The sequence below is a fragment of the Watersipora subatra genome, chromosome 4 (genome assembly GCF_963576615.1).
Source record: "Watersipora subatra chromosome 4, tzWatSuba1.1, whole genome shotgun sequence".
Classification (NCBI taxonomy): Eukaryota; Metazoa; Bryozoa; class Gymnolaemata; order Cheilostomatida; family Watersiporidae; genus Watersipora; species Watersipora subatra.
In genome coordinates this window covers 54,411,869-54,438,099 of record NC_088711.1, presented here as the reverse complement: position 1 = coordinate 54,438,099, position 26,231 = coordinate 54,411,869, and the positions used below count along the sequence as shown (strand labels likewise).

The 26,231-nt window shown below is 34.5% G+C and overlaps 1 protein-coding gene across 1 annotated transcript in view; it reads left to right on the top strand.

The window, feature by feature from the left end:
* LOC137393730 (phosphoglucomutase-like) overlaps positions 1-26,231 on the top strand; it is a 65,954-nt gene that overhangs the window by 1,420 nt on the left and 38,303 nt on the right. The window contains exons 4-9 of the mRNA XM_068080411.1: positions 760-877; positions 2,981-3,171; positions 5,010-5,164; positions 13,584-13,715; positions 16,738-16,857; positions 23,264-23,450. Of these exons, the coding sequence (XP_067936512.1) occupies positions 760-877; positions 2,981-3,171; positions 5,010-5,164; positions 13,584-13,715; positions 16,738-16,857; positions 23,264-23,450 (903 nt within the window). The remainder of the gene's footprint in view (positions 1-759; positions 878-2,980; positions 3,172-5,009; positions 5,165-13,583; positions 13,716-16,737; positions 16,858-23,263; positions 23,451-26,231) is intronic.

Below are 26,231 nucleotides of genomic sequence, written 5' to 3'. Positions count from 1 at the left end.
TACCAACAAGTGTAGCAATTATATCTTACCGTTTTTCTATATCGGGCCTTGGGTAGCCACTAATTAAAAAGAGCCTTTCTAGCTTTAATATATATTTTATGTATATATAACGCTCAGTTTGTCGTCTGTCTGTCATTCCATCTGTTCAGCTATAGCAATTTGTATCTAGCAAAAAAAATCTGTATCGTAAAAGATTTGATCTCGGAACCTCTCATTCACCAACCGATAAACTAACCCATTGAGCTACGCGAGATGCAATGGATTCATTGATCGATATGGGATGTTATCTGGGTTAAAAACGCGAAGCAACTTTGCATTACGGCGCAACATCACTAAAGCTTGCTTTCACAGCTCTTACTAGTAATAAAAAAGCAGTTCCAGTATCGAAGGCTCTGCATACTGGTCTTGTTTGTTACTGCTGAGGAATGGCATCGTCAGTTTTACTAATTATTTCAGTAACCAGAAAGCTAGTCTTCCACTGATTGTGAACAAAAATAATCTCGATTAAGCTGCCATTTTATGTATGTATTGTAGTCTATGACTTTGCCCTTGTAGAAGGCATGTTTTAGACCCTTTGGTTGTATATCAAGAGGTTGTATTTTAAAGACTGCTTGTATGGATATATGGTGGATTTTAAAGCCTTTTGTAGTGAAAAAGGTTCATTTCAGAGTATCTCAATTTACTGCTTCAGAAGACACTTTTCAGCATGTGTGTGTCTGTGGGTGTTCACAAGACTAAAGTAAAATGCTCTATATGTAGGTTATTGACCCAGTCAAAGACTACGCTAGCTACATGGAAGAGATCTTTGACTTCCCTCAACTCAGAGGTTATATAAAAAAGACAAACCTGCAAGTCCTTGTTTCAGCGTTGAATGGAGGTTTGTCAATTTCGATTGTATTTCTCTAAAGTTGTTTAATGCATTCACAATGTTCATCGTCACTGTAGTGTGTCAGTATGTTTTCTTGTGAGTTGTAGGGACGGATGAAATAGTTTTTATTCTAAATATTTTGTAAGGATGATGGCTCTACATAAAAGTCATGAATTCCTTAACGTATTTGGTCTCCCTAGATTTACCAACCATATATACCTATTTTATTTGCCATCATTGTAATGTCATATCGATTTTGTTTCAGCCTCACGAAGTGCATTTGTGGTGGAAATGATATGTGGGAAATAGCTTTTCGTCGTTAGATAGATTTGAGATGTTTAGCGGCTGTCTATAGAATAGCTGTCCATAGGTTCTACAAATCATCAGTCGATAGATTTGATGGGCGCTCCATCTGTCAGTCTGTCACTTTAAGGTGTCAACTAACCATTTCTGCTAACAGTCATGTCAGCTCATTAATAACTAATTTGCATGTGTAAAAAAAGCCAAGTTATTCAGAGCATTTATTTGTTCGTAATATAATAAACCTGTTTTATATTGAAATCTATTGGCTAATGCTGAAGGTATGTTGAATACCCTTGACCAGTGCTAAATATAAGTTGAATACTATTATTCAATACAGAATATGTATTAAGTTCTATTGGGCAATTTTAAATTTACTTTGAATACTGTTGACCAATTGTTAATATATTATGTTAACTTATATTTGTCAATGTTAAAGATATATTGATTTTTATTCACCAATGCAATATATTAAATTCTATTGGCTAATTCTTATTGTACGTGAAGCTCTATTGGCTAATGCTAAATATATATTAAACATTATTGGCCAATGATAAATATATATTGACTTCTATTGGTTAATTATAAACAGATCATAAATTCTATTGATTATTGCTAAATATTTAATTAATTTTATTGGTCTATGTTAAATATATTTTTTATTTTATTTGCTGATATTAAATACACATTAGGTTCTATTAGTCAATCCTACAAAATCAAATGATTATTGGTGATAGATATAGCACAGCAGTTATTGGTGATATAGATGAATCAGCCACTAACTTAATTCTCAATATAGCGTTAAGCCATGTGAAGCTGATCTGTTTCCAGATTTGGTTCAGGCATCAAATTTGTGATATATGTTAGCAAATATTTCAGTAGAAATACTCTGTCTATTGTAATTCTCTTAAATATCTTTATAACTTGTCATAACAATAAATATGTAGTGTGAACAACTAAATGTAAAATAATAAATGATATGTAAAGTAATAAATTATATGTAAAATAATAAATTACATGTATATGTAAAATAATAAAGTATATGTAAAATAATAAATTTATATGTTAAATAATAAGTTATAAATTATGTAAAATAATAAATTATTTGTAAAATAATAAATTATATGTGAAATAATAAATTATATGTAAAATAATAAATTATATGTAAAATAATAAATTATATGTAAAATAATAAGTTATATGTAAAATAATAAATGACATGTATATGTAAAATAATAAATTATATGTAAAACGGAATTAGTCAAAATAGAACCTATAAAACAAGGCTTTTATAGCTAGTTTACATGTAGCTTAGAAACAATGTCGGTTTGGAGTTAGTAGTTGGAGCTGGGGTAGTGAAAGAAATAGATTTAAACTAAAAGGAATTTAAAGTAATTTAATAAATGTTTTATTACTTGGATCCTTTATTTTTAATTTTCATCATGTTTTTTACTTTGACTTACGACACTGTAATGTTTCGAGAAAATTGAAATGTTGTATGGCGGAAATGACTTCAGACGTAAAGTGAAGCATTTGGTTACATTTCGCATAGTACTTTTAAAAATTTGTATTTTGAGATGACCAAAGCAAAGGTTTGTTGTAGCTAATTTATATATCATGTCGAGTAGACTCCGAGTTTCTTCAGCAGGCTAACATCAATGTGGTGTTGAGTTTGATTTAGTAATCAGGTCAAAGTATTACAGTCAGGATGAAGACATATCAAGTATTTACATAGACACGGCTCATGTCCTATCCATTACCAAAAAGCTAATGAAATCCTGTGGTTAAGGCAGATTATACCTGCATTTGTAGTTATGGGGCCATACGTGAAAGAAATTTTATGTCAGAGGCTCGGAGTTCCAGAATCATCCGCTATAGCCTGTGAACCTCTGCCAGACTTTGGTGGACTGCACCCTGATCCGAACTTGACATATGCTGCCTCTCTAGTTGAGGCTATGAAAGATGGCATTTATGACATTGGTGCTGCCTTTGATGGCGACGGTGTACGTGTGTCTAAAATAGTTGTTTCCATGCTTGGTTGCATCCTTCAATGGGTGTAGATTACTGGGTGATGGGTTACTAAACTACAACATAAAGTTTTTAGTATCTGGTTTGCACTATAGACCGCATGTTATACCTTGTGTTGGGGGTTATAACTTCCGGGGGTTATACCTTGTGTTGTTAGACTTGGGAACAGAATGGGAGTTATACCTTGTGTTATTAGACTTAGGAACAGAATGGGGGTTATACCTTGTGTTATTAGACTTAGGAACAGAATGGGGGTTGTACCTTGTGTTGTTAGACTTGGGAACAGAATGAAGGTTGTACCTTGTGTTGTTAGACTTGGGAACAGAGTGAGGGTTGTACCTTGTGTTGTTAAACTTAGGAATAGAATGGGGTTTATACCTTGTGTTGTTAGACTTAGGAACAGAATGGGAGTTGTACCTTGTGTTGTTAGACTTAGGAACAGAATGGGAGTTATACCTTGTGTTGTTAGACTTAGGAACAGAATGGGAGTTATACCTTGTGTTGTTAGACTTAGGAACAGAATGGTGGTTGTACCTTGTGTTGTTAGACTTAGGAACAGAATGGTGGTTGTACCTTGTGTTGTTAGACTTAGGAACAGAATGGGAGTTGTACCTTGTGTTGTTAGACTTAGGAACAGAATGGGGGTTGTACCTTGTGTTGTTAGACTTAGGAACAGAATGGGGGTTATACCTTGTGTTGTTAGACTTAGGAACAGAATGGTGGTTATACCTTGTGTTGTTAGACTTAGGAACAGAATGGGAGTTGTACCTTGTGTTGTTAGACTTAAGAACAGAATGGGGGTTGTACCTTGTGTTGTTAGACTTAGGAACAGAATGGGGTTTATACCTTGTGTTGTTAGACTTAGGAACAGAATGGTGGTTGTACCTTGTGTTGTTAGACTTAGGAACAGAATGGGGGTTGTACCTTGTGTTGTTAGACTTAGGAACAGAATGGGAGTTGTACCTTGTGTCGTTAGACTTAGGAACAGAATGGGGGTTGTACCTTGTGTTGTTAGACTTAGGAACAGAATGGGAGTTGTACCTTGTGTTGTTAGACTTAGGAACAGAATGGGAGTTGTACCTTGTGTTGTTAGACTTAGAAACAGAATGGTGGTTATACCTTGTGTTGTTAGACTTAGGAACAGAATGGTGGTTGTACCTTGTGTTGTTAGACTTAGGAACAGAATGGGGGTTGTACCTTGTGTTGTTAGACTTAAGAACAGAATGGTGGTTATACCTTGTGTTGTTAGACTTAGGAACAGAATGGTGGTTATACCTTGTGTTGTTAGACTTAGGAACAGAATGGTGGTTGTACCTTGTGTTGTTAGACTTAAGAACAGAATGGGAGTTGTACCTTGTGTTGTTAGACTTAGGAACAGAATGGTGGTTGTACCTTGTGTTGTTAGACTTAAGAACAGAATGGGAGTTGTACCTTGTGTTGTTAGACTTGGTTACTTCCTGATAAAATCTACTAAAAGTTTTTATGTTCACTTTTAATATTATGCTTTACTTTCAGAATTTCTTTAGAAGCTATCATAGCTTTTTGGTCTACGAAACAAATAAAACGCAATGCAGTGCTTTTCATAGGAATATTTTTCCAATTTATGAAGCAGATTTTGAAACGAATCTCATGTGTAGAGGTGTGACTGTAATAACAAGTGTGCAACTGTAGTCTCTGCTCGGAAAGAGTGAGAAAATGGCCAAACCAACTTGTAAGACTGAACATTATTTTGTAGGCCTACCTGACTCTGCTTTTTGACGCCTGACTATTCTGCTTCATAAAGTAACAAACTACATTGTATGTTATTTTCTAGGACCGAAATATGATTCTTGGAAAGAATGCATTTTTTGTGAGCCCTTCAGACTCCTTGGCTGTACTAGCAGACCATCTCGACTGTATCCCATACTTTAAGAAAACTGGAATTAAGGGATTCGCGAGGAGCATGCCTACCGCCGCCGCAGTTGACAGGTCAGTCTTTGACTGCCGGAAGCTTTCCTCATGCGTGTATTTAAATACTTTCACAAAACAGCACATATGAAGTTAATTTTTCTTAGAACTTTTTTTGAGTTTATCTGTTACTAAGCTCAGCAAAGTTGCATGCGTATAGCGTTGATGTATTTGTACAGTTCGATTACATGGCGCAAATATTTTATGAAATTTCCATAATGCAAAGTTAATTGGGTCATGGCAGAGACTCGACTGTCAACTGGCCAATACCTTGGTAGATCAGTAAGAGTCAGAAACAGCTGCTAAGTTTTTATAAGTATAGGAACCTATTTGTTATACAAAGCATATGTGTACATGCAATAACTTATTACAACCGTTGAATTATATTTCAGCTAAGATTCCCGAAAGTGAAAGAAAAGGGTTAGAGGGGAGACATAATTGAGACTTGAGTTTGCCTGATTATGTAACCGAGAATCAATTGTTTGTAAAAAGTAGGTTTTTGTAAGCTCAATAACTGGCAAACTTAGTTTTACTATTTTGGATGAGCCAATAACTGGGTAGATTGCTAGATAATATTAATGCAGATAATATTCATAATAATAATAGTAATAACATATATAATAATATCTAAATCTCATGCAGATAATTCAGCAGCTTTGAGTTAAGAGACCAGCAGTTGTAACTCACATAAAAAGAACTTACAACAGCAGGCACAGGGTTTTGGGTTCTTTCAAGTGGTTGTAGATTGCTGTTATTGTATATATTATTATAATTGTTGTTATTAGATATATCATTGTAGATATTGTAATTTGTATAATTTTTATTATAATATGTGCTGCGTCTGTTTGTGTGAAACCAGTTTGATGTTGGGGGAAAAAGATTGCTTTGTGTGGGATTTGAACCCAAAACATTCAGCATAGCTACTAGGCATGATACCACCTGCACCAATCATTTACCTTGCAGGGTTTTAGAATAGTTGTGCATATAGTTATTCTCTGAGCTTTATCGTCACAACTGACGATTTCTTACTTGACTGCCACGGTACTAGTATAATATAATTATAGTATGATATTATAATTATATATAGTAGTATATTATTGTAGAAATGGTGTTGAACTTTCAGGCAGGCAATTTGTGGTTCAAATTCCAATAGCTCTTAGTTTTTTGGCTCTTTGCACTCAGAGAGTTGTCTGTTTAACTGGACATCAAGGCTAACTAGCCATCAAGCTTGAAGACACCTTGAAAATATTCACTCTAAATAGAGGAGTGATCATTACACGTAGCTTCACGAAACCATATCAAAAAAGGTTGAGGGAGTGAAATCCAATCAAGTAGCACTCTAACACAGTCAATCAAGTAGCACTTCACTGTAACACAGCCAATCAAGTAGCACTTCACTGTAACACAGCCAATCAAGTAGCACTTCACTGTAACACAGCCAATCAAGTAGCACTTCACTGTAACACAGCCAATCAAGTAGCACTTCACTGTAATACAGCCAATCAAGTAGCACTCCTCTGTAACACAGCCAATCAAGTAGCTCTTAACTGTAACACAAAATATCCTTCTTTAAAGATTCAAGTGTTCCATTTTTAGGCTCACACCACACATGTGTAGTTGTGCAGACTGGTAGGGGTGAATTCGCTATGCCACAGTAACTAAGTAAAACATCCCAACTAAGCATTTTTTTGTAATCCGTTGCGTGCCTTTTCTGGAGTTATCATCACCTACCTCCAATATCGGCAGCTGTCTTCTGTATCCGCGACCTTTGAGACTGTGTTGAAGCACTGCTGAAAGTTGGTCATTTCTAGGCTTCTTTCTCATAGATTCTTGTTCATAAAAGTCAGAGACTTTCAATTTGAGTTTTGCTCATCTTAATACAAATTTTAGCTTGTCATCTCAATCATCCGAATCTCCATAAATTCTGCATATGTCTTATTGACACGTACATTATCATAGTGATTCATCAAGTACCTGTGCCAAAGTGTCACTTTCCTGCATAGAATTTTTCCATTTTTCACTTATGCAGTTGCGTATCCTCATGCCCTCGTTAGCTGGACCTACCCAGTCAAGCTGGCCACATCATTTTTCAGTTGCTTGTTATCATAGAAGGTGGTCTTAACGTCTCCAGGCACCTTTGGCTTTGTACCTTATCACACCTAATTGTCATTTTAGCCATGTTTACGTATAAAATCATAAACACATATAGCAGCGGTATATATATTGTTTTATCGCAGTTTTAAGTGTTATAAAGACAAACCTCTTCTTGCAATGGCCTTAGTATTCATTTTTTTAATCATAAGATTTAAAATTTGGACAAATTTCTGACTCTAGGCCTAAATTAATTTTCAATATTTGAGGTCCAAGGTTTTATTAAACATTTCAGCTTTATAGATGAAAGGCTTTTGAAAATTAAAACTGATATGTACAAAATATCAAAATATTAAAACTTATTAAAGGCTATGTTAGTTTGAACTTTGCCTAGTCTAATTTAGAGTAAATTACATCACATATCTACATTATTATACAGTAAGTTACATCACTTGTCTACATCATTATACAGTAAGTTAAATCACGTATCTACATTATTATACAGTAAGCTACATCACATATCTACATCATTATGCAGTAAGTTACATCACGTATCTACATCATTATACAGCAACTTACATCACATAACTACATTATTATACAGTAAGTCACATCACATATCTACATCATTATACAGTAAGTTACATCACGTATCTACATCATTATACAGCAACTTACATCACATAACTACATTATTATACAGTAAGTCACATCACATATCTACATCATTATACAGTAAGTTACATCACGTATCTACATCATTATACAGCAACTTACATCACATAACTACATTATTATACAGTAAGTCACATCACATATCTACATCATTATACAGTAAGTTACATCACGTATCTACATCATTATGCAGTAAGTTACATCACATATCTACATCATTATACAGTAAGTTACATCACGTATCTACATCATTATACAGTAAGTTACATCACATATCTACATTATTATACAGTAAGTCACATCACATATCTACATCATTATACAGTAAGTTACATCACGTGTCTACATCATTATACAGTAAATTACATCACATATCTACATTATTATACAGTAAGTTACATCACATATTTACATCATTATACAGTAAGTTACATCACGTGTTTACATCATTATACAGTAAGTTACATCACGTGTCTACATCATTATACAGTAAGTTACATCACGTGTCTACATCATTATACAGTAAGTTAAATCACATATCTACATTTTTATACAGTAAGTTACATCACGTATCTACATCATTATGCAGTAAGTTACATCACATATCTACATCATTTCATGCACTCCTCTTTATGTATCTCTGAACATGGATGCATTAGGATTGCACTGCGTCATCGCAGTACTGTACACGATATTTTTGCTGTGTATTTCGATTTTCTATTGCGCAGTAGACGTTCACATCTACTACATCTGCATTCCTACTGCAAAATGACCCCTGCAATATATCGCTCATCTACTTTCATGACACATTACCTGAAATCCAGCAATTCACTTCGAATGCACATTTTTCAAAGCTTGCAATTGGTTACCGACACTGCTGGCTTTCCAAGCATCGTACAAAATTGTCAGATGCTGTGTTTAGTAGGCTCATGAACTTGCGCTCTACCTCCTATATAATTAGGGTAATAGGGAGTCGAACATTATCGCTATTCTGATCGACGAAATTAAGGTCGTAGTACTGCATTTTTATTAACATTATATTTTAAAACCATAATAGATTTAAATCATATACAACATGATAAATTTGATCAATTTCTTTGCTTTTGCATACTCAAGTTTGCGCAGCATTCACACCTTGCAATTGTGTTGCGGTTGTGTCAAAGTCAACTCTATACTTGATTCTGTGATGAGTTTTCATGAAAACTTGCTGTTCATGTATGTACAGTGTAATGCAGAAGTTCTTACTGCATTTAGCACTGCGAAATACGTGCTAGCAACACTTTTACTGCGTACAGCACTGCACACTGTGCAGTAGGTAATAGTTGTTTGCATGTGTACTGTGTACTGCGCAGTAGTAAAGGTACACCATGCAATTATACTGCATGGTTGTGACATGTTTACTTCTGCACTTCTAATGCAACCACATAAATATTCAGGCATAGATTTACTGCAATGCATTTTACATCTAGACATCAGTAAGTACTATCAATGTGCGATTAAGGTTTTCTGTAATGGTTGCAACCCTGTCTCTGAAGATAAAGTAACTATAAAACTCTCATTTTTGTCGAAAATTATTTGAATACTATCTTTGCATATAATTTATTTTCTTAATTTATTTTTTACACAGTTGTAAATACTACATTTGTTTTGCTTCAATGCACAACTACTGGTATCACTTATCTGAATGAAGGGAACGAGTTACTGCGCATTCTTTTGGAGTTATCAGCTCCATTAAATGACCATTTTAACATAGAAAAAAGAATTTAAAACAAATGAAATTTGCATGTAGAGGCTTGACTGTGTTTGCAACGCTGTTTTCTTTTTACAATTTTTTGTGAATGCTAACAAACAACAAATATAGTCAAGTTGATACATCATTTGGATCTGAAGCGTTTTAGATTTTATCATACAAGCAATGCCTCTAATGTCTGTTAGCTGTTGTCAGACCCTGCCCACCAGATAAACTAAAAATATACAAACTTTTAAAATTGTATTCAACTTTGGATTTCATGGATATAGTACATTCACCATCAAATGTGTCAGTGTATGAACTTTCCGTTACAGTAGACAATTCACTCTCTAACCTACAATTCACTCTCTAACCTACAATTCACTCTTTAACCTACAATTCACTCTCTAACCTACAATTCACTCTCTAACCTACAATTCACTCTCTAACCTACAATTCACTCTCTAACCTACAATTCACTCTTTAACCTACAATTCACTCTCTAACCTACAATTCACTCTCTAACCTACAACTCACTCTCTAACCTACAACTCACTCTTTAACCTACAACTCACTCTCTAACCTACAATTCACTCTCTAACCTACAATTCACTCTCTAACCTACAATTCACTCTCTAACCTACAATTCACTCTCTAACCTACAATTCACTCTCTAACCTACAATTCACTCTCTAACCTACAATTCACTCTCTAACCTACAATTCACTCTCTAACCTACAATTCACTCTTTAACCTACAATTCACTCTCTAACCTACAATTCACTCTCTAACCTACAATTCACTCTCTAACCTACAATTCACTCTCTAACCTACAATTCACTCTCTAACCTACAATTCACTCTCTAACCTACAATTCACTCTCTAACCTACAATTCACTCTTTAACCTACAATTCACTCTCTAACCTACAATTCACTCTCTAACCTACAACTCACTCTCTAACCTACAACTCACTCTTTAACCTACAACTCACTCTCTAACCTACAATTCACTCTCTAACCTACAATTCACTCTCTAACCTACAATTCACTCTCTAACCTACAATTCACTCTCTAACCTACAATTCACTCTCTAACCTACAACTCACTCTCTAACCTACAATTCACTCTTTAACCTACAATTCACTCTCTAACCTACAACTCACTCTCTAACCTACAACTCACTCTTTAACCTACAACTCACTCTCTAACCTACAATTCACTCTCTAACCTACAATTCACTCTCTAACCTACAATTCACTCTCTATCCTACAATTCACTCTCTAACCTACAATTCACTCTCTAACCTACAATTCACTCTCTAACCTACAATTCACTCTCTAACCTACAACTCACTCTCTAACCTACAACTCACTCTTTAACCTACAATTCACTCTCTAACCTACAATTCACTCTTTAACCTACAATTCACTCTCTAACCTACAATTCACTCTCTAACCTACAACTCACTCTTTAACCTACAACTCACTCTCTAACCTACAATTCACTCTCTAACCTACAATTCACTCTCTAACCTACAATTCACTCTCTAACCTACAATTCACTCTCTATCCTACAATTCACTCTCTAACCTACAATTCACTCTCTAACCTACAATTCACTCTCTAACCTACAATTCACTCTCTAACCTACAATTCACTCTCTAACCTACAATTCACTCTCTAGCCTAAAATTCACTCTTTAACCTACAATTCACTCTCTAACCTACAATTCACTCTCTAACCTACAATTCACTCTCTAACCTACAATTCACTCTCTAACCTACAATTCACTCTCTAACCTACAATTCACTCTCTAACCTACAATTCACTCTCTAACCTACAATTCACTCTCTAACCTACAATTCACTCTCTAACCTACAATTCACTCTCTAGCCTAAAATTCACTCTTTAACCTACAATTCACTCTCTAACCTACAATTCACTCTTTAACCTACAATTCACTCTCTAACTTACAATTCACTCTCTAACCTACAATTCACTCTCTAACCTACAATTCACTCTCTGACCTACAATTCACTCTCTGACCTACAATTCACTATCTCACATCTTCTGAAATCAATACTACTAGATTACTAACATTTAATAAATGTTTGTTCAACTCACTCAACAGTTTTTGGTTTTGTTTTTAGCAGGTAATAAAAAACATTTTTGTTGATAATTTAATAATGCCAATAAAAAATTATACATACATCAATGTTTTTGTCTTTTTTCTTGTTTTGCTTCTCATCCTCTCTTGCTGTATTTTTGACAAACTTCAAACTTTAATTTTTTGATATTATCGGTTATTATTAATTATTATTAATTGATATTAAATTGATGTAGTTGTTCCTCTTTTACACCATCTCTTGTTGCAGTCAAACTGTTTCTAGCCTAGTTTAAGGTGCTATATTTAGGTCTCATAGTTAAGTGGAGTATATGTGTCATGATCACAGAAACCATGGTTAAGTCGGGATTATAAGATTCAGAGTTATCTGCATTAACAGAAGGTGAAAATTCTCACAATTATTTTGCAAAAAAAAATTTGATTCTAGCTTAATTACAACAGATTTTATGGTCAATAAACTGAATGCATGTTTACCATCAGTGCGAAAACCTAGTTCCGAGAAAACTGGTGTTAAAGTCTGAGAAACGAAAACCGATGCACAGTTTTGTTTACATTTCAAAGCGTCATAGCAACCAATATTAAGAAGTTGTGATATTTATCTAGATTTCCGTTTTTATATCAAAAAAGTTATGCTGAATTTAAAAATCTGAACAGATTTTGGCTGGTTGTCATAGAAATGGCTGTATATCTATAAGAAAATGTATTACCTAACTTTGCAGATATTAAAAACGGCTTGGCAGTGCCGCGATATTGAGCACAGCCGTAGTATGATCAACAAAATGTTAAAAAAAATAACAGTAACATATTGCACATCATCGGTCACTCTATACTTTGATCTTGCAAATTTGAATAATTTTTCTTATAATCAAATCTTATAAAATCAAATAATTATTCTTATAATTAAATATTGTAAAAATCTTATATGGATGGTTAGGAATATATCAATGTCATTCACTTTACTTACACTGCTTTTGGCATCAGTTGGAATACCAAAGTACTCATTATAAGTGTCCAAAATGTCAGAATTATCCTTCAAAACGACAAAAAAGAACCGATTACGTTTTTCGGATGCCATTTTTCAGTACTTCCTGTTTAGCATAGCAACGGTTTTAAGGGGTTTTTCCGAGGTTTTAAGACATTTAATATGTAAACCAACTTCAGATTCAGAAAGATCACTCTTTGATTGGTCCAGAAGCACAAGTTAAAAAAATCCTTACCAAAATTATAAGTTCAGTTAGTGCAACTTTAAAGTCGAATAACTCAACTTCGTGATTTGCGACTTAACCATGGTTTCTGTGACTGCGACCCATATATCGAGTAAAGTTATTGTATAATTTAGAGTTAAGGTAGTCCATCATTTTTGGCTTAACGTTGTCATGTTTATTTGTAAACGGTGATGCTAAGGGCTTCAAACCTCACACATGTTATTCCATTTGTTACTAGACTGTATTTATGCACTAACTCAGATATGTATTGCATGTTTGCTATCTGCTAGTAACTAACCTATAATCAAGTCATTGTAACTCGTTCGAAAATAATCCCACCTGCAATGAAACGTACTTACTAATGAGAATAAGGTATTGCATTAGAGTTGTCTACCCAATGTAAAACAATGAATTTCAATTATTTGCCCTAATTTCTGTTTATTGATGTAGCAAACTTTTGCTTGAATTATATGCACCCAGATGTACAGCGGCCATACCGCGCCAAAGCGAATAGTTACGTCGATGATGAATATGCTACAGGGAGCGGGCAGTCATTAACTTGATGTCAGCCGAACTTGTAGCCAATAATCTGTTATTTCATCTTTCTTGCTGCAGGGTTGCCGTGGCAAAGGGGTTAAGAGTTTTTGAAGTGCCAACCGGCTGGAAATATTTCGGTAACCTAATGGATGCAGGAGAAATCTCACTCTGCGGAGAAGAAAGCTTTGGCACAGGATCGGATCACATTCGGTATGTCTTATTGTGTATTGAAAGATTGTGAAGGAAGAATGCTTCCTGCGTCGGTTGATTAGTGCTCTGTAACAAAAGTTGTACATGAAAAACTTTGCTCGGAAACAAATTATTGTCCTATTTAAAACCTTGTTTTGTGGTCATGAGCGTAAAGTGGCTTTGATCAAAAAGACAGACAACTCCTAGTTACGGGTTGGCTAGCTCTAAGCGGAAGCTTTTTTATTAATGCAGCAAAAGCTGTAAACTTTGGTGTTTTGGGACTTGGCACACCCATTATACATATTTACATGTTTGTTGTGCGATTTTTTAACCGCAAACATCTATGAGGAGAATGCTTGCAGGATAGACTGGCCACCTATATATATATATATATATACCGGTACTTATATACCGGTATATATATATACTTGTACTACTGAATGCTCGGCGTTGCCCGGGTAATAACACAGTCTTTCGACAGAAAAAATATTTTTATTTAACATATGCATTATTTACCATCCTAACTTTTAAACTTCATATCATGGAAAAGTGTTTTTTGTACAGTTCAAATGAATTAAGAGAAAAAAGAAAACAACTGTAAAGGTTTTCAAACTTTTTCAAACTGTAACTTTTAAACTTCATATCATGAAAGAAGTGTTTTGGTGAAATAAATTAGAAAGAAAAATAAAACTGTAAAGGTGTTTAAATGTAAGTGTGAAATCATCAGCAAGTAATGCCTAAATATAGCCTGTTTTGCTACGATTACGTTGAAAAATTATAATTTTATAATTTTAGTTTGTTTCAGTGTTGGCATCATAAGGCGAAAATATCGTATAGAGTTACAGACATATAGAGTGGTAGGGAAACCCATAGTAATTATCTAATGCAATCACTGCCTTGTAAAAATCATCAAAATCATCATTAAAAAATAGTAACAAAACAGTATGTTAACCTCAGTAACTATAGTTACCTACAATAACTGTAGTGCATTTTGTGGTTGAGATCTTCAAGAAAATGTAACATGTAAATGTACTACGTGCAGAAGTCTTACCTTTGCCACAGATGTGTAACATAAATGATGAATCCAAATTATCTGAATTTAGCTTACTAAAAACATACTTGAAGAAAGTTTTATTTTTATGAACCTTAAATCAGATTTTTTTCACTTATTTGTTTGCGAAACCATTTTAACCATAACAGACGAACTGAACTGAGATATAATCGCCAACATTTTAATTTTGAGAGAAATTATTGTTGATATTGATATTGATTTGCGGAAAACAGATTAGCCCTAGTATCTTAGTATAGCAAGTATTAGCCTTAGTATAGCAAGTATTAGCCTTAGTATAGCAAGTATTAGCCTTAGTATAGCAAGTATTAGCCTTAGTATAGCAAGTATTAGCCTTAGTATAGCAAGTATTAGCCTTAGTATAGCAAGTATTAGCCTTAGTATAGCAAGTATTAGCCTTAGTATAGCAAGGACGAAACAGCATCGTGTTTCATAGAGTTAGTAGAGTTTCAGGTAATATGTCATTTAGCGTGTGAAATCGGAAAAAGGGTGTATAGAGTATATAGTAAAAGCTATGAAATGTAAGAGCTTTGGTAGACTCGGTTTAAACAATTGGTTTACAAACCTTGTGGTTGCAATATTTGTGAGTTCAAATCCAGCACGATGCAAGCTTTGTATGCCAAGATATTAATAGTTATAGATTATACACCGAATTACAAGAAAACACACAAACACTGATATTTATATATGGATATATATTTATATCCATAAATAATAATTTGACATTTAGAGTTATTTGATGCCACTACACATGTACATTCGCTCCCATTATAAAATTCTTTGAATTAATTGATGCAGTACTTTCTTGGCTTTCAAATTATATAAAATTTACTGCTTTCAAAATAGTAGTTCCGGAGCTATGAAGTGCATCATCCGTAAATATTGGGACATCACAAAATGCCACATCATTTACCTGCTGCACAGGTAATAAAAAACAGATTATAAACATTACCTTCCTTACCCATTACATTACCTTTGGACTACATTACCTGCAACTGTTTATAAGCTGCTTTTATTACCAGTGCAACGTCAGGAATTCACCTAGTGAGGCCAGCTGGCAATTGTTACGTGTGATGAAATGTATATGTTTAACTTATGCATATGCGTTATGCATATTTTAACCGATGCAATAAATATCTCCACCATTATTAATCATCCAGGTCAGTTGAACACATAGTCTAATGGAAAAGCTTTATACTTCCTGAACTGTGAGTTCCAAGATCAAATCCTCTACATTCTGCAATGTGGGTTTTTTGTTACTAAAACTTTAACTGTATTACTGGACTATATATGACAGACGCTGAGATGTATTTACATAGATAAGATTAAAGTAAATTCATGTAGAGATATGTACAAAAAGATAGATAAAATACAGTACAAGACTGGTAATCAATAATTGGTAATCGTATAATAATTGGTAATTGTATAATAATTGGTATATTTTTGTTACTTTACCTTTGAGACTAGCTAATGGACAGGCCTAACGATGCATAAGTCTGTATGTAGAGGTGGGCATACAGGTACACAGCATAACTTACAGTGGCTTAGCATATATATGCTTCTTTATATCTATATTTTCATTAAATTCTCTCAGTACTCGCCTTTAGTGACTTGCTACCAAAACTGCAATGATACAAAATTTTGAATCTTGGATGTTGCAGATCAGTTTGGTTGTAAATTTTAATGTTTGCTTGAGTGTTACATTGTATTTAAAAAATTTAATTTGATCTAAAAATCAAATGAACAACCCGCTATGCATCTCCTATTACGAGGCAATACCTCGTGACAGTAAAGTTGTCATTGCGCTACACAGATTTCTTTCCATGTTTATGTATTTACTGTATTTAGGATAAAAAAATCACTTTTATGTTTTTACCTTGAATATATAAATGATAAATGTATCTTTGTTGCATACATGTAATGCGTGTCATACAAAGACATTTAGCTGTTGTTTGCTTGTTTCGTTACTCGTAGAGAAAAGGATGGGATGTGGGCACTGCTAGCTTGGCTCTCAGTCATGGCACATACAGGCAAGACTGTCGAACAGCTCCTCACTGATCACTGGTCAAAGTACGGCCGCAACTTCTTCACCAGGTTTGTATTATTATCAATTCTGAATTTTAGTAATCATTGATATCAATAAAGTGCAAACTCGTTTGCTCAAAAATCCTACTAGTTGCCTCTCTATATGAGAATCTGATTTGTTTTTAGATGAATGTTAATATTGTCACTTGTTGGATGAAGTGCTTCTGGTATAATATGATGTAATTCATTTAATTTCTCAGCCCAACGACCTGTGTTCACCCCTTAAGCCTGGTTCCCGTATCGATTGCGAGACCCCGGCGGTAATCTTGCGATGCAAAACGCTTGCGACGCTAGGTTCGGCGGCTTCTGTTCACATAAAGCTGCATCGCTGATAGCTACATAAAAAATGTTCCCTTCCCATGCCGTTTCGATAATGGTGACCTTCACCTGTACAGTGCATTTCGGGAAGGTTTTGCCTGCAGCTCTTCACGAAATTTGAACAGCGCTAAATTCTTGCCTTGACCGCCGGCAACTACCGGTGGTACCTGGTGTGTTCGCATTTCACCGCAATATCCTGCGGTGCTGTCGCCAATAATTATTAATTATTATTAGTATTATTAATTAAAATATGTAATTATTTACATCGCAGAGGCGTCTACTATAGTTTCTCTGTAGATGTATTCTCAGTTTGACATTTCAAATGTCTCGACATATATGTAGTGGTTTCACTTTCATCATGTACTTGCTTGTATGCAGTTTCATTTTAGGAATATATTAGTTTAAGTATGGTTTCACTTTGAATGTTCAAATGCAATTGTGCATTATGTTCGCCAGCTTCTATGTACCAAATGTCCTCGCATATAAGCTGACCCTGTAAACTGTAACAGGCCTTACGTACCTATCTAAGCAAAAGGTTGCAGAAATGGAGCAGCTTTTGCAGGCTTAGTACGAAACATTTCGGATTGGTGAGTAGTTGTATAATTAGCTTATCATGTCTCCAACCTAATTGAAAGATAGCAATCATCTGTTTGCTTTGAGCCAATGGAAAAAATTTTTGCATCTCACCTTGACCTTCATTTTATCTAAAACATATTTTTATTGCTATTTCTTCTTCGTCAGCTACGTATGTTTCATAAGTTGTAAATCAATGAACTTTTGGTGATTATCCAATACTAATAGTGACAGTATCTATTTTTAACAGTAATAATGAGGTCGTAAACTATAGTTATAGCACGTCTGACTGGAACATGCTCAACTTGTCAATGCGGGAGTACGAAGAGGACAAAAAAGTGTCCAAACTCATTCTGCAAAACATTTGCGGTCTTTTTATGTCATCAGATGATGTAAAATTTTATGCTAATTAATTTGGCCAAATATTATAACAACTTATAATCGCCAATGTCAAATATTTGGTTTCACCGAATATTTAAATGTTTCTGTAAAAGATTTATTTGGTGTTGAAAGATAATTATAGTGGTAACCATTATTGTTGTTGTACTTTTATTAAATAAGTTGAGTTAAGAAAGGCTCAAGTTTTAGTTGTTGATATTAAGTTAGCCTAATGTCCTTTTGTTTACTTTCAATCCGATTTATGCGCGTATAAGCCGGACCCCTTAGTTTGAAAAAAATTTTTGCGTTTCAAAATTGGTTTATATGCGTAGGTATATTGGTAGTTTTCCTTGCTTCTCTTGCTATTATATAAACAGTTTCGCTTTGACTGCACACTTATACCTGTACAGTTATATCTGACGGCACAATTATACCTGTACAGTTATATTTGACTGCACAATTATACCTGTACAGTTATATTTGACTGCACAATTATACCTGTACAGTTATATTTGACTGCACACTTATACCTGTACAGTTATATCTGACTGCACACTTATACCTGTACAGTTATATCTGACTGCACACTTATACCTGTACAGTTATATTTGACTGCACAATTATACCTGTACAGTTATATTTGACTGCACACTTATACCTGTACAGTTATATCTGACTGCACACTTATACCTGTACAGTTATATCTGTCTGCACACTTATACCTGTACAGTTATATCTGACTGCACACTTATACCTGTACAGTTATATTTGACTGCACAATTATACCTGTACAGTTATATTTGACTGCACACTTATACCTGTACAGTTATATCTGACTGCACACTTATACCTGTACAGTTATATCTGACTGCACAATTATACCTGTACAGTTATATCTGACGGCACACTTATACCTGTACAGTTATATCTGACTGCACACTTATACCTGTACAGTTATATCTGACTGCACACTTATACCTGTACAGTTATATTTGACTGCACAATTATACCTGTACAGTTATATTTGACTGCACACTTATACCTGTACAGTTATATCTGACTGCACACTTATACCTGTACAGTTATATCTGACTGCACAATTATACCTGTACAGTTATATCTGACTGCACACTTATACCTGTACAGTTATATCTGACTGCACACTTATACCTGTACAGTTATATCTGACGGCACAATTATACCTGTACAGTTATATTTGACTGCACAATTATACCTGTACAGTTATATTTGACTGCACACTTATACCTGTACAGTTATATCTGACTGCACACTTATACCTGTACAGTTATATTTGACTGCACACTTATACCTGTACAGTTATATCTGACTGCACACTTATACCTGTACAGTTATATTTGACTGCACACTTATACCTGTACAGTTATATCTGACTGCACACTTATACCTGTACAGTTATATCTGACTGCACACTTATACCTGTACAGTTATATCTGACTGCACAATTATACCTGTACAGTTATATTTGACTGCACAATTATACCTGTACAGTTATATCTGACTGCACACTTATACCTGTACAGTTATATTTGACTGCACACTTATACCTGTACAGTTATATCTGACTGCACACTTATACCTGTACAGTTATATCTGACTGCACAATTATACCTGTACAGTTATATTTGACTGCACAATTATACCTGTACAGTTATATCTGACTGCACACTTATACCTGTACAGTTATATCTGACTGCACACTTATACCTGTACAGTTATATCTGACTGCACAATTATACCTGTACAGTTATATTTGACTGCACACCTATACCTGTACAGTTATATTTGACTGCACAATTATACCTGTACAGTTATATTTGACTGCACATTTATACCTGTACAGTTATATCTGATTGCACACTTATACCTGTACAGTTATATTTGACTGCACACTTATACCTGTACAGTTATATCTGACTGCACACTTATACCTGTACAGTTATATCTGACTGCACAATTATACCTGTACAGTTATATCTGACTGCACAATTATACCTGTACAGTTATATTTGACTGCACACTTATACCTGTACAGTTATATCTGACTGCACACTTATACCTGTACAGTTATATCTGACTGCACACTTATACCTGTACAGTTATATCTGACTGCACACTTATACCTGTACAGTTATATTTGACTGCACACTTATACCTGTACAGTTATATCTGACTGCACACTTATACCTGTACAGTTATATCTGACTGCACACTTATACCTGTACAGTTATATCTGACTGCACAATTATACCTGTACAGTTATATTTGACTGCACAATTATACCTGTACAGTTATATCTGACTGCACACTTATACCTGTACAGTTATATCTGACTGCACACTTATACCTGTACAGTTATATCTGACTGCACACTTATACCTGTACAGTTATATCTGACTGCACAATTATACCTGTACAGTTATATTTGACTGCACAATTATACCTGTACAGTTATATCTGACTGCACACTTATACCTGTACAGTTATATCTGACTGCACACTTATACCTGTACAGTTATATCTGACTGCACACTTATACCTGTACAGTTATATCTGACTGCACACTTATACCTGTACAGTTATATCTGACTGCACAATTATACCTGTACAGTTATATTTGACTGCACAATTATACCTGTACAGTTATATCTGACTGCACACTTATACCTGTACAGTTATATCTGACTGCACAATTATACCTGTACAGTTATATTTGACTGCACAATTATACCTGTACAGTTATATCTGACTGCACACTTATACCTGTACAGTTATATCTGACTGCACACTTATACCTGTACAGTTATATCTGACTGCACACTTATACCTGTACAGTTATATCTGACTGCACACTTATACCTGTACAGTTATATCTGAATGCACAATTATACCTGTACAGTTATATTTGACTGCACAATTATACCTGTACAGTTATATCTGACTGCACAATTATACCTGTACAGTTATATCTGTCTGCACACTTATGCCTGTACAGTTATATCTGACTGCACACTTATACCTGTACAGTTATATCTGACTGCACACTTATACCTGTACAGTTATATCTGACTGCACACTTATACCTGTACAGTTATATCTGACTGCACAATTATACCTGTACAGTTATATTTGACTGCACAATTATACCTGTACAGTTATATCTGACTGCACACTTATACCTGTACAGTTATATCTGACTGCACACTTATACCTGTACAGTTATATCTGACTGCACACTTATACCTGTACAGTTATATCTGACTGCACAATTATACCTGTACAGTTATATTTGACTGCACAATTATACCTGTACAGTTATATCTGACTGCACAATTATACCTGTACAGTTATATCTGTCTGCACACTTATACCTGTACAGTTATATCTGACTGCACACTTATACCTGTACAGTTATATCTGACTGCACACTTATACCTGTACAGTTATATTTGACTGCACACTTATACCTGTACAGTTATATCTGACTGCACACTTATACCTGTACAGTTATATCTGACTGCACACTTATACCTGTACAGTTATATCTGACTGCACACTTATACCTGTACAGTTATATCTGACTGCACACTTATACCTGTACAGTTATATCTGACTGCACAATTATACCTGTACAGTTATATTTGACTGCACAATTATACCTGTACAGTTATATCTGACTGCACAATTATACCTGTACAGTTATATCTGTCTGCACACTTATACCTGTACAGTTATATTTGACTGCACACTTATATCTGTACAGTTATATCTGACTGCACACTTATACCTGTACAGTTATATCTGACTGCACACTTATACCTGTACAGTTATATCTGACTGCACACTTATACCTGTACAGTTATATCTGACTGCACACTTATACCTGTACAGTTATATCTGACTGCACAATTATACCTGTACAGTTATATTTGACTGCACAATTATACCTGTACAGTTATATCTGACTGCACAATTATACCTGTACAGTTATATCTGTCTGCACACTTATACCTGTACAGTTATATCTGACTGCACACTTATACCTGTACAGTTATATCTGACTGCACACTTATACCTGTACAGTTATATCTGACTGCACACTTATACCTGTACAGTTATATCTGACTGCACACTTATACCTGTACAGTTATATTTGACTGCACACTTATACCTGTACAGTTATATCTGACTGCACACTTATACCTGTACAGTTATATCTGACTGCACACTTATACCTGTACAGTTATATCTGACTGCACACTTATACCTGTACAGTTATATCTGACTGCACACTTATACCTGTACAGTTATATCTGACTGCACAATTATACCTGTACAGTTATATTTGACTGCACAATTATACCTGCACAGTTATATCTGACTGCACAATTATACCTGTACAGTTATATCTGTCTGCACACTTATACCTGTACAGTTATATCTGACTGCACACTTATACCTGTACAGTTATATCTGACTGCACACTTATACCTGTACAGTTATATCTGACTGCACACTTATACCTGTACAGTTATATCTGACTGCACACTTATACCTGTACAGTTTTATTTGAGGCGTGTACTAGTTTATTGATCACCGTATTCAAGCAGCAAGTATTCGTAAGATAAATATATCATCATGTGCGGTCCTAACCCGATCATAACAGATTGATGCAAGGCTTGGTAGGCCACAGTTTTTAATAGTACCAATGTTGGGTTGGAGTTTTTTCCCTTACACATTCACTAGGAGTGAGTTGTCCCAATTACCTTGTCTGAGGATCTAGTTTATAGTTCTTAACTTGGTAGCATTCAGAGTCATATTGCGTCTTTCATTTTCACTCTTCCGTTCTTTTCATTCATTCATTGTGTTGTGCAGCAAATTTATTGTGACATGCTACAAGTTGGTAACTTGGATAAATATATTTATAGTTTTTATAAGCAATTTAGGTTTTCTTCCCAGAATGGATAGCTAATGTGATAGCAAATCTTTACTTGAAGCATGGAAACTGGTCTAGTCTAGTTGTCTTTTAGCAACGCAAAATCTGTAAGAGAATCATAGGTGCTATGCACGTTTTTATGAAGGTAAATAAATCAGCTGTTCTGTTTAGGTATGACTACGAGGAGTGTGACGCTAACAACGCGTCAGAGATGATGTCCTACCTACGCTCTTTGGTTGATTCAGGGTCTTTGATTGGTAAAGAGCTCCTTGCAACATCAGGAGAGAGCTATACTGTTCAGTTGATGGATGACTTCAGCTATACAGACCCTATTGACAAGTCTGTCACTACCAAGCAGGTGTTTGAGCTCTTTGTAATTCGCTAACAAATTTATCATCTCCAAGCAGGTCTCTCATCCGTACTTGATCTTTTGCCACTTATGTCATGACTAGACAGGTGCTTCAACTGTAAAACCCTAGTTAAATATTTATCAAGCAAATTGTTTAAAAACAACCATTTTAGTGTGCCTACTACAACCAAACAGGTGTCCTAGCTATGTATATATTAATTTTTTTTCAAATCGCAAAAGAATTTGCACGATATGACACAGATAAGAAGCTTAAAATGATGCTCTGTCAGTAGGATTAGCATTGCAACGGGCACTCTGCATCCTTGAGGGGAAATCAACTGCACACACAAAACAATGTGTTTGAGGGCACTGGCATAAACTCTGTGTAAACCTTGGACCATATGGATAAGCATAAACGCTTTACAATAGGCAGGCTGCTTCGATTGTGTAGAAATGGAGTTGCAACACCAGTGTGTTGCTTTTGTTGTAAAAGAAGGTAATTCCTAATTAATGTAAATTACGCCAACTATGGTACATGTATGTGAAATTAAGATTGTTTCCTCCAATGGTGAGCCAGACTAAATTTAGCTGCACCCGGATTGGTTACTAACCGGTCATGAGACTAGCCGTATAGACAAGTCTGTGGCAACTGAACTGGGAGATTGCTTGGTGGTTTTTTTGAAATGGAACACTGAGTAGTGAACTATTCCTGTATATCAGATACTCTGTTGCCAATTCAGACTTAAACCACAACTGTCAAGAACAACTTTTATCGTACTTACTAGCTAAATCAGACACGCTGTTTCCGATTTTGTAATCAAAATAAAGATTAGTCCACTAACTTTCAGAGTCATGAAGGCTTTTTTACAGCGTTTTAATATCAGTCTCGAAAACAACATGATCGGCACAACAAGCTCCGCCCATAAATACGTGACGTAACCTAGCTTTTTAGGAACAGAAGTTACGTAGGGATGTTTAGTCCGATTTAAAATGATAGAGATGGGTGTTTTAAAATCCATTAATATCTAAATTGAGCCTTAAAAATAATCTTTCTTTTCTGAAAGGTAGATAAGCTATTTAGCATTTCATTTTAAAAAAGCGCGATAACAACACTAGCTTGTGATAAAACCGCGCTTTTTGAGCTCATTTTTCTTGGCGTTCAGCCTATTTAAACGTCATGTAACAAGCTACGAGCAATTTTAAATAGTTTATATCCCTTTCATAAAAAACTGAAAATATTTTACAGGCTGGATTTAGATAATAATGGGTTTTAAGACACCAATCTCTATTATTCAAAATCGGACTAAACATTCCTAACTTCCGTTCCTGAAAAGGCTAGGTTTCATCACATATTTATGGGAGGAGCTTGTAATGCCGATTGTGTTGTTTTCGAAACGGATATTGAAACGCTTTAAAAAAGCCTAAATTACTTTGAAGGTTAGTGGACTAATCTTTATTTTGAGTACAAAATCAGAATCAGCGTGTCTGATTTACCTAATAAACACGATAAAAGTTGTTCGTGACAGTTATGGTTAAACATTATCCATTGTAAGGCGATTTGATAAGCTTATAAAGTTGCTTTTTATTCATCGCTAAAAAAAAGTTTTCAGCTTTTAGATCTCTCCGTCCACCAATAAAAATGAAAATGGTACCATGCATAATTGTTTGCAAAACAATTTTAGACATAGTTCATAAAAAATAAATATTAGATTATCTTAAATCTGAATTATTTTAAAATTAAAGCTTATTTCTTTTTCACGTATGCTGTATAAATATTTTTTTCTATTTAATTCATACGTATTTGTGAATAACATGTTAACCTGTTGAGTTTTTATTAAGTTATCTCTTACATAACTATTACTTACTGATATGCTAACTTGTAAGTCGATAAAAAATAATTTACTAGTTTACAATAAAATAAATCATTTTCTAAATAAAATTGTCTTGCATTCTGAAAATTTGATTTCGAATTAGCTTTTATCACTCAACTTGTTAATCAGAATTTAAAGTCGGTTGCTATTTTGAAGTTGTGCATGTCCGCAGTAGAAGACAACTCTATGTTGCTTTAACAACGCAATAGAAAATTCTATATACCGGATTGTTTAGTAATGGATGAGGTTTTCCATTTCATACTTTCTGTTTCATGCTTTCATACTTATAGATTCTTTTGTTGGTAGAGTGTCAGACCTTTGTCATAGACAAGTAGCTGTAACACCAAAGCAGATGGTAGAAAGTTTATGGAGCAAGCTACCGCTCTGGGCCAGTCTTATAAACACTGCACTCCATTTCAGTCCTTTCTTTTTCACTGTGGACAGAAAACTCAAAGTTTTTAGTTGTTTTATTTTTGTCTGTATATAGTTAAATGTTATTTTAGAACTCAACACAGCAGTTTGTCGTTTTAATTAAAAATTGGTAAATTATCCGTCGAAAGAATCTGTACCAATTTTAAAAAGTGAAGCTCGAAAAGAATTATCTAAAACTACCCTATCTCTCATTGGTTCGAACTTTATGCAGAGCAGTGGGTTATTCATAGAATTACTCACAATGTTCGAATACAAAATGTAATTTTTGCTTTTGATTGGTTAATAAAATCAAATATTTATCTAAGGGTAATTGCATATGAAAATGTTATTATTTGCACGGTTTTGTAAAACAATTTTCCATGATGAGCTAAATTCATTGTTGGTAGATCCTGGGCTGCACTTGACATGATGTATTGTCGGATGAAATTGTGGAATTTTTTATGACAAAAAGGCAAAAAACTAAAAAGCTAGTTCACAGTTATATTCA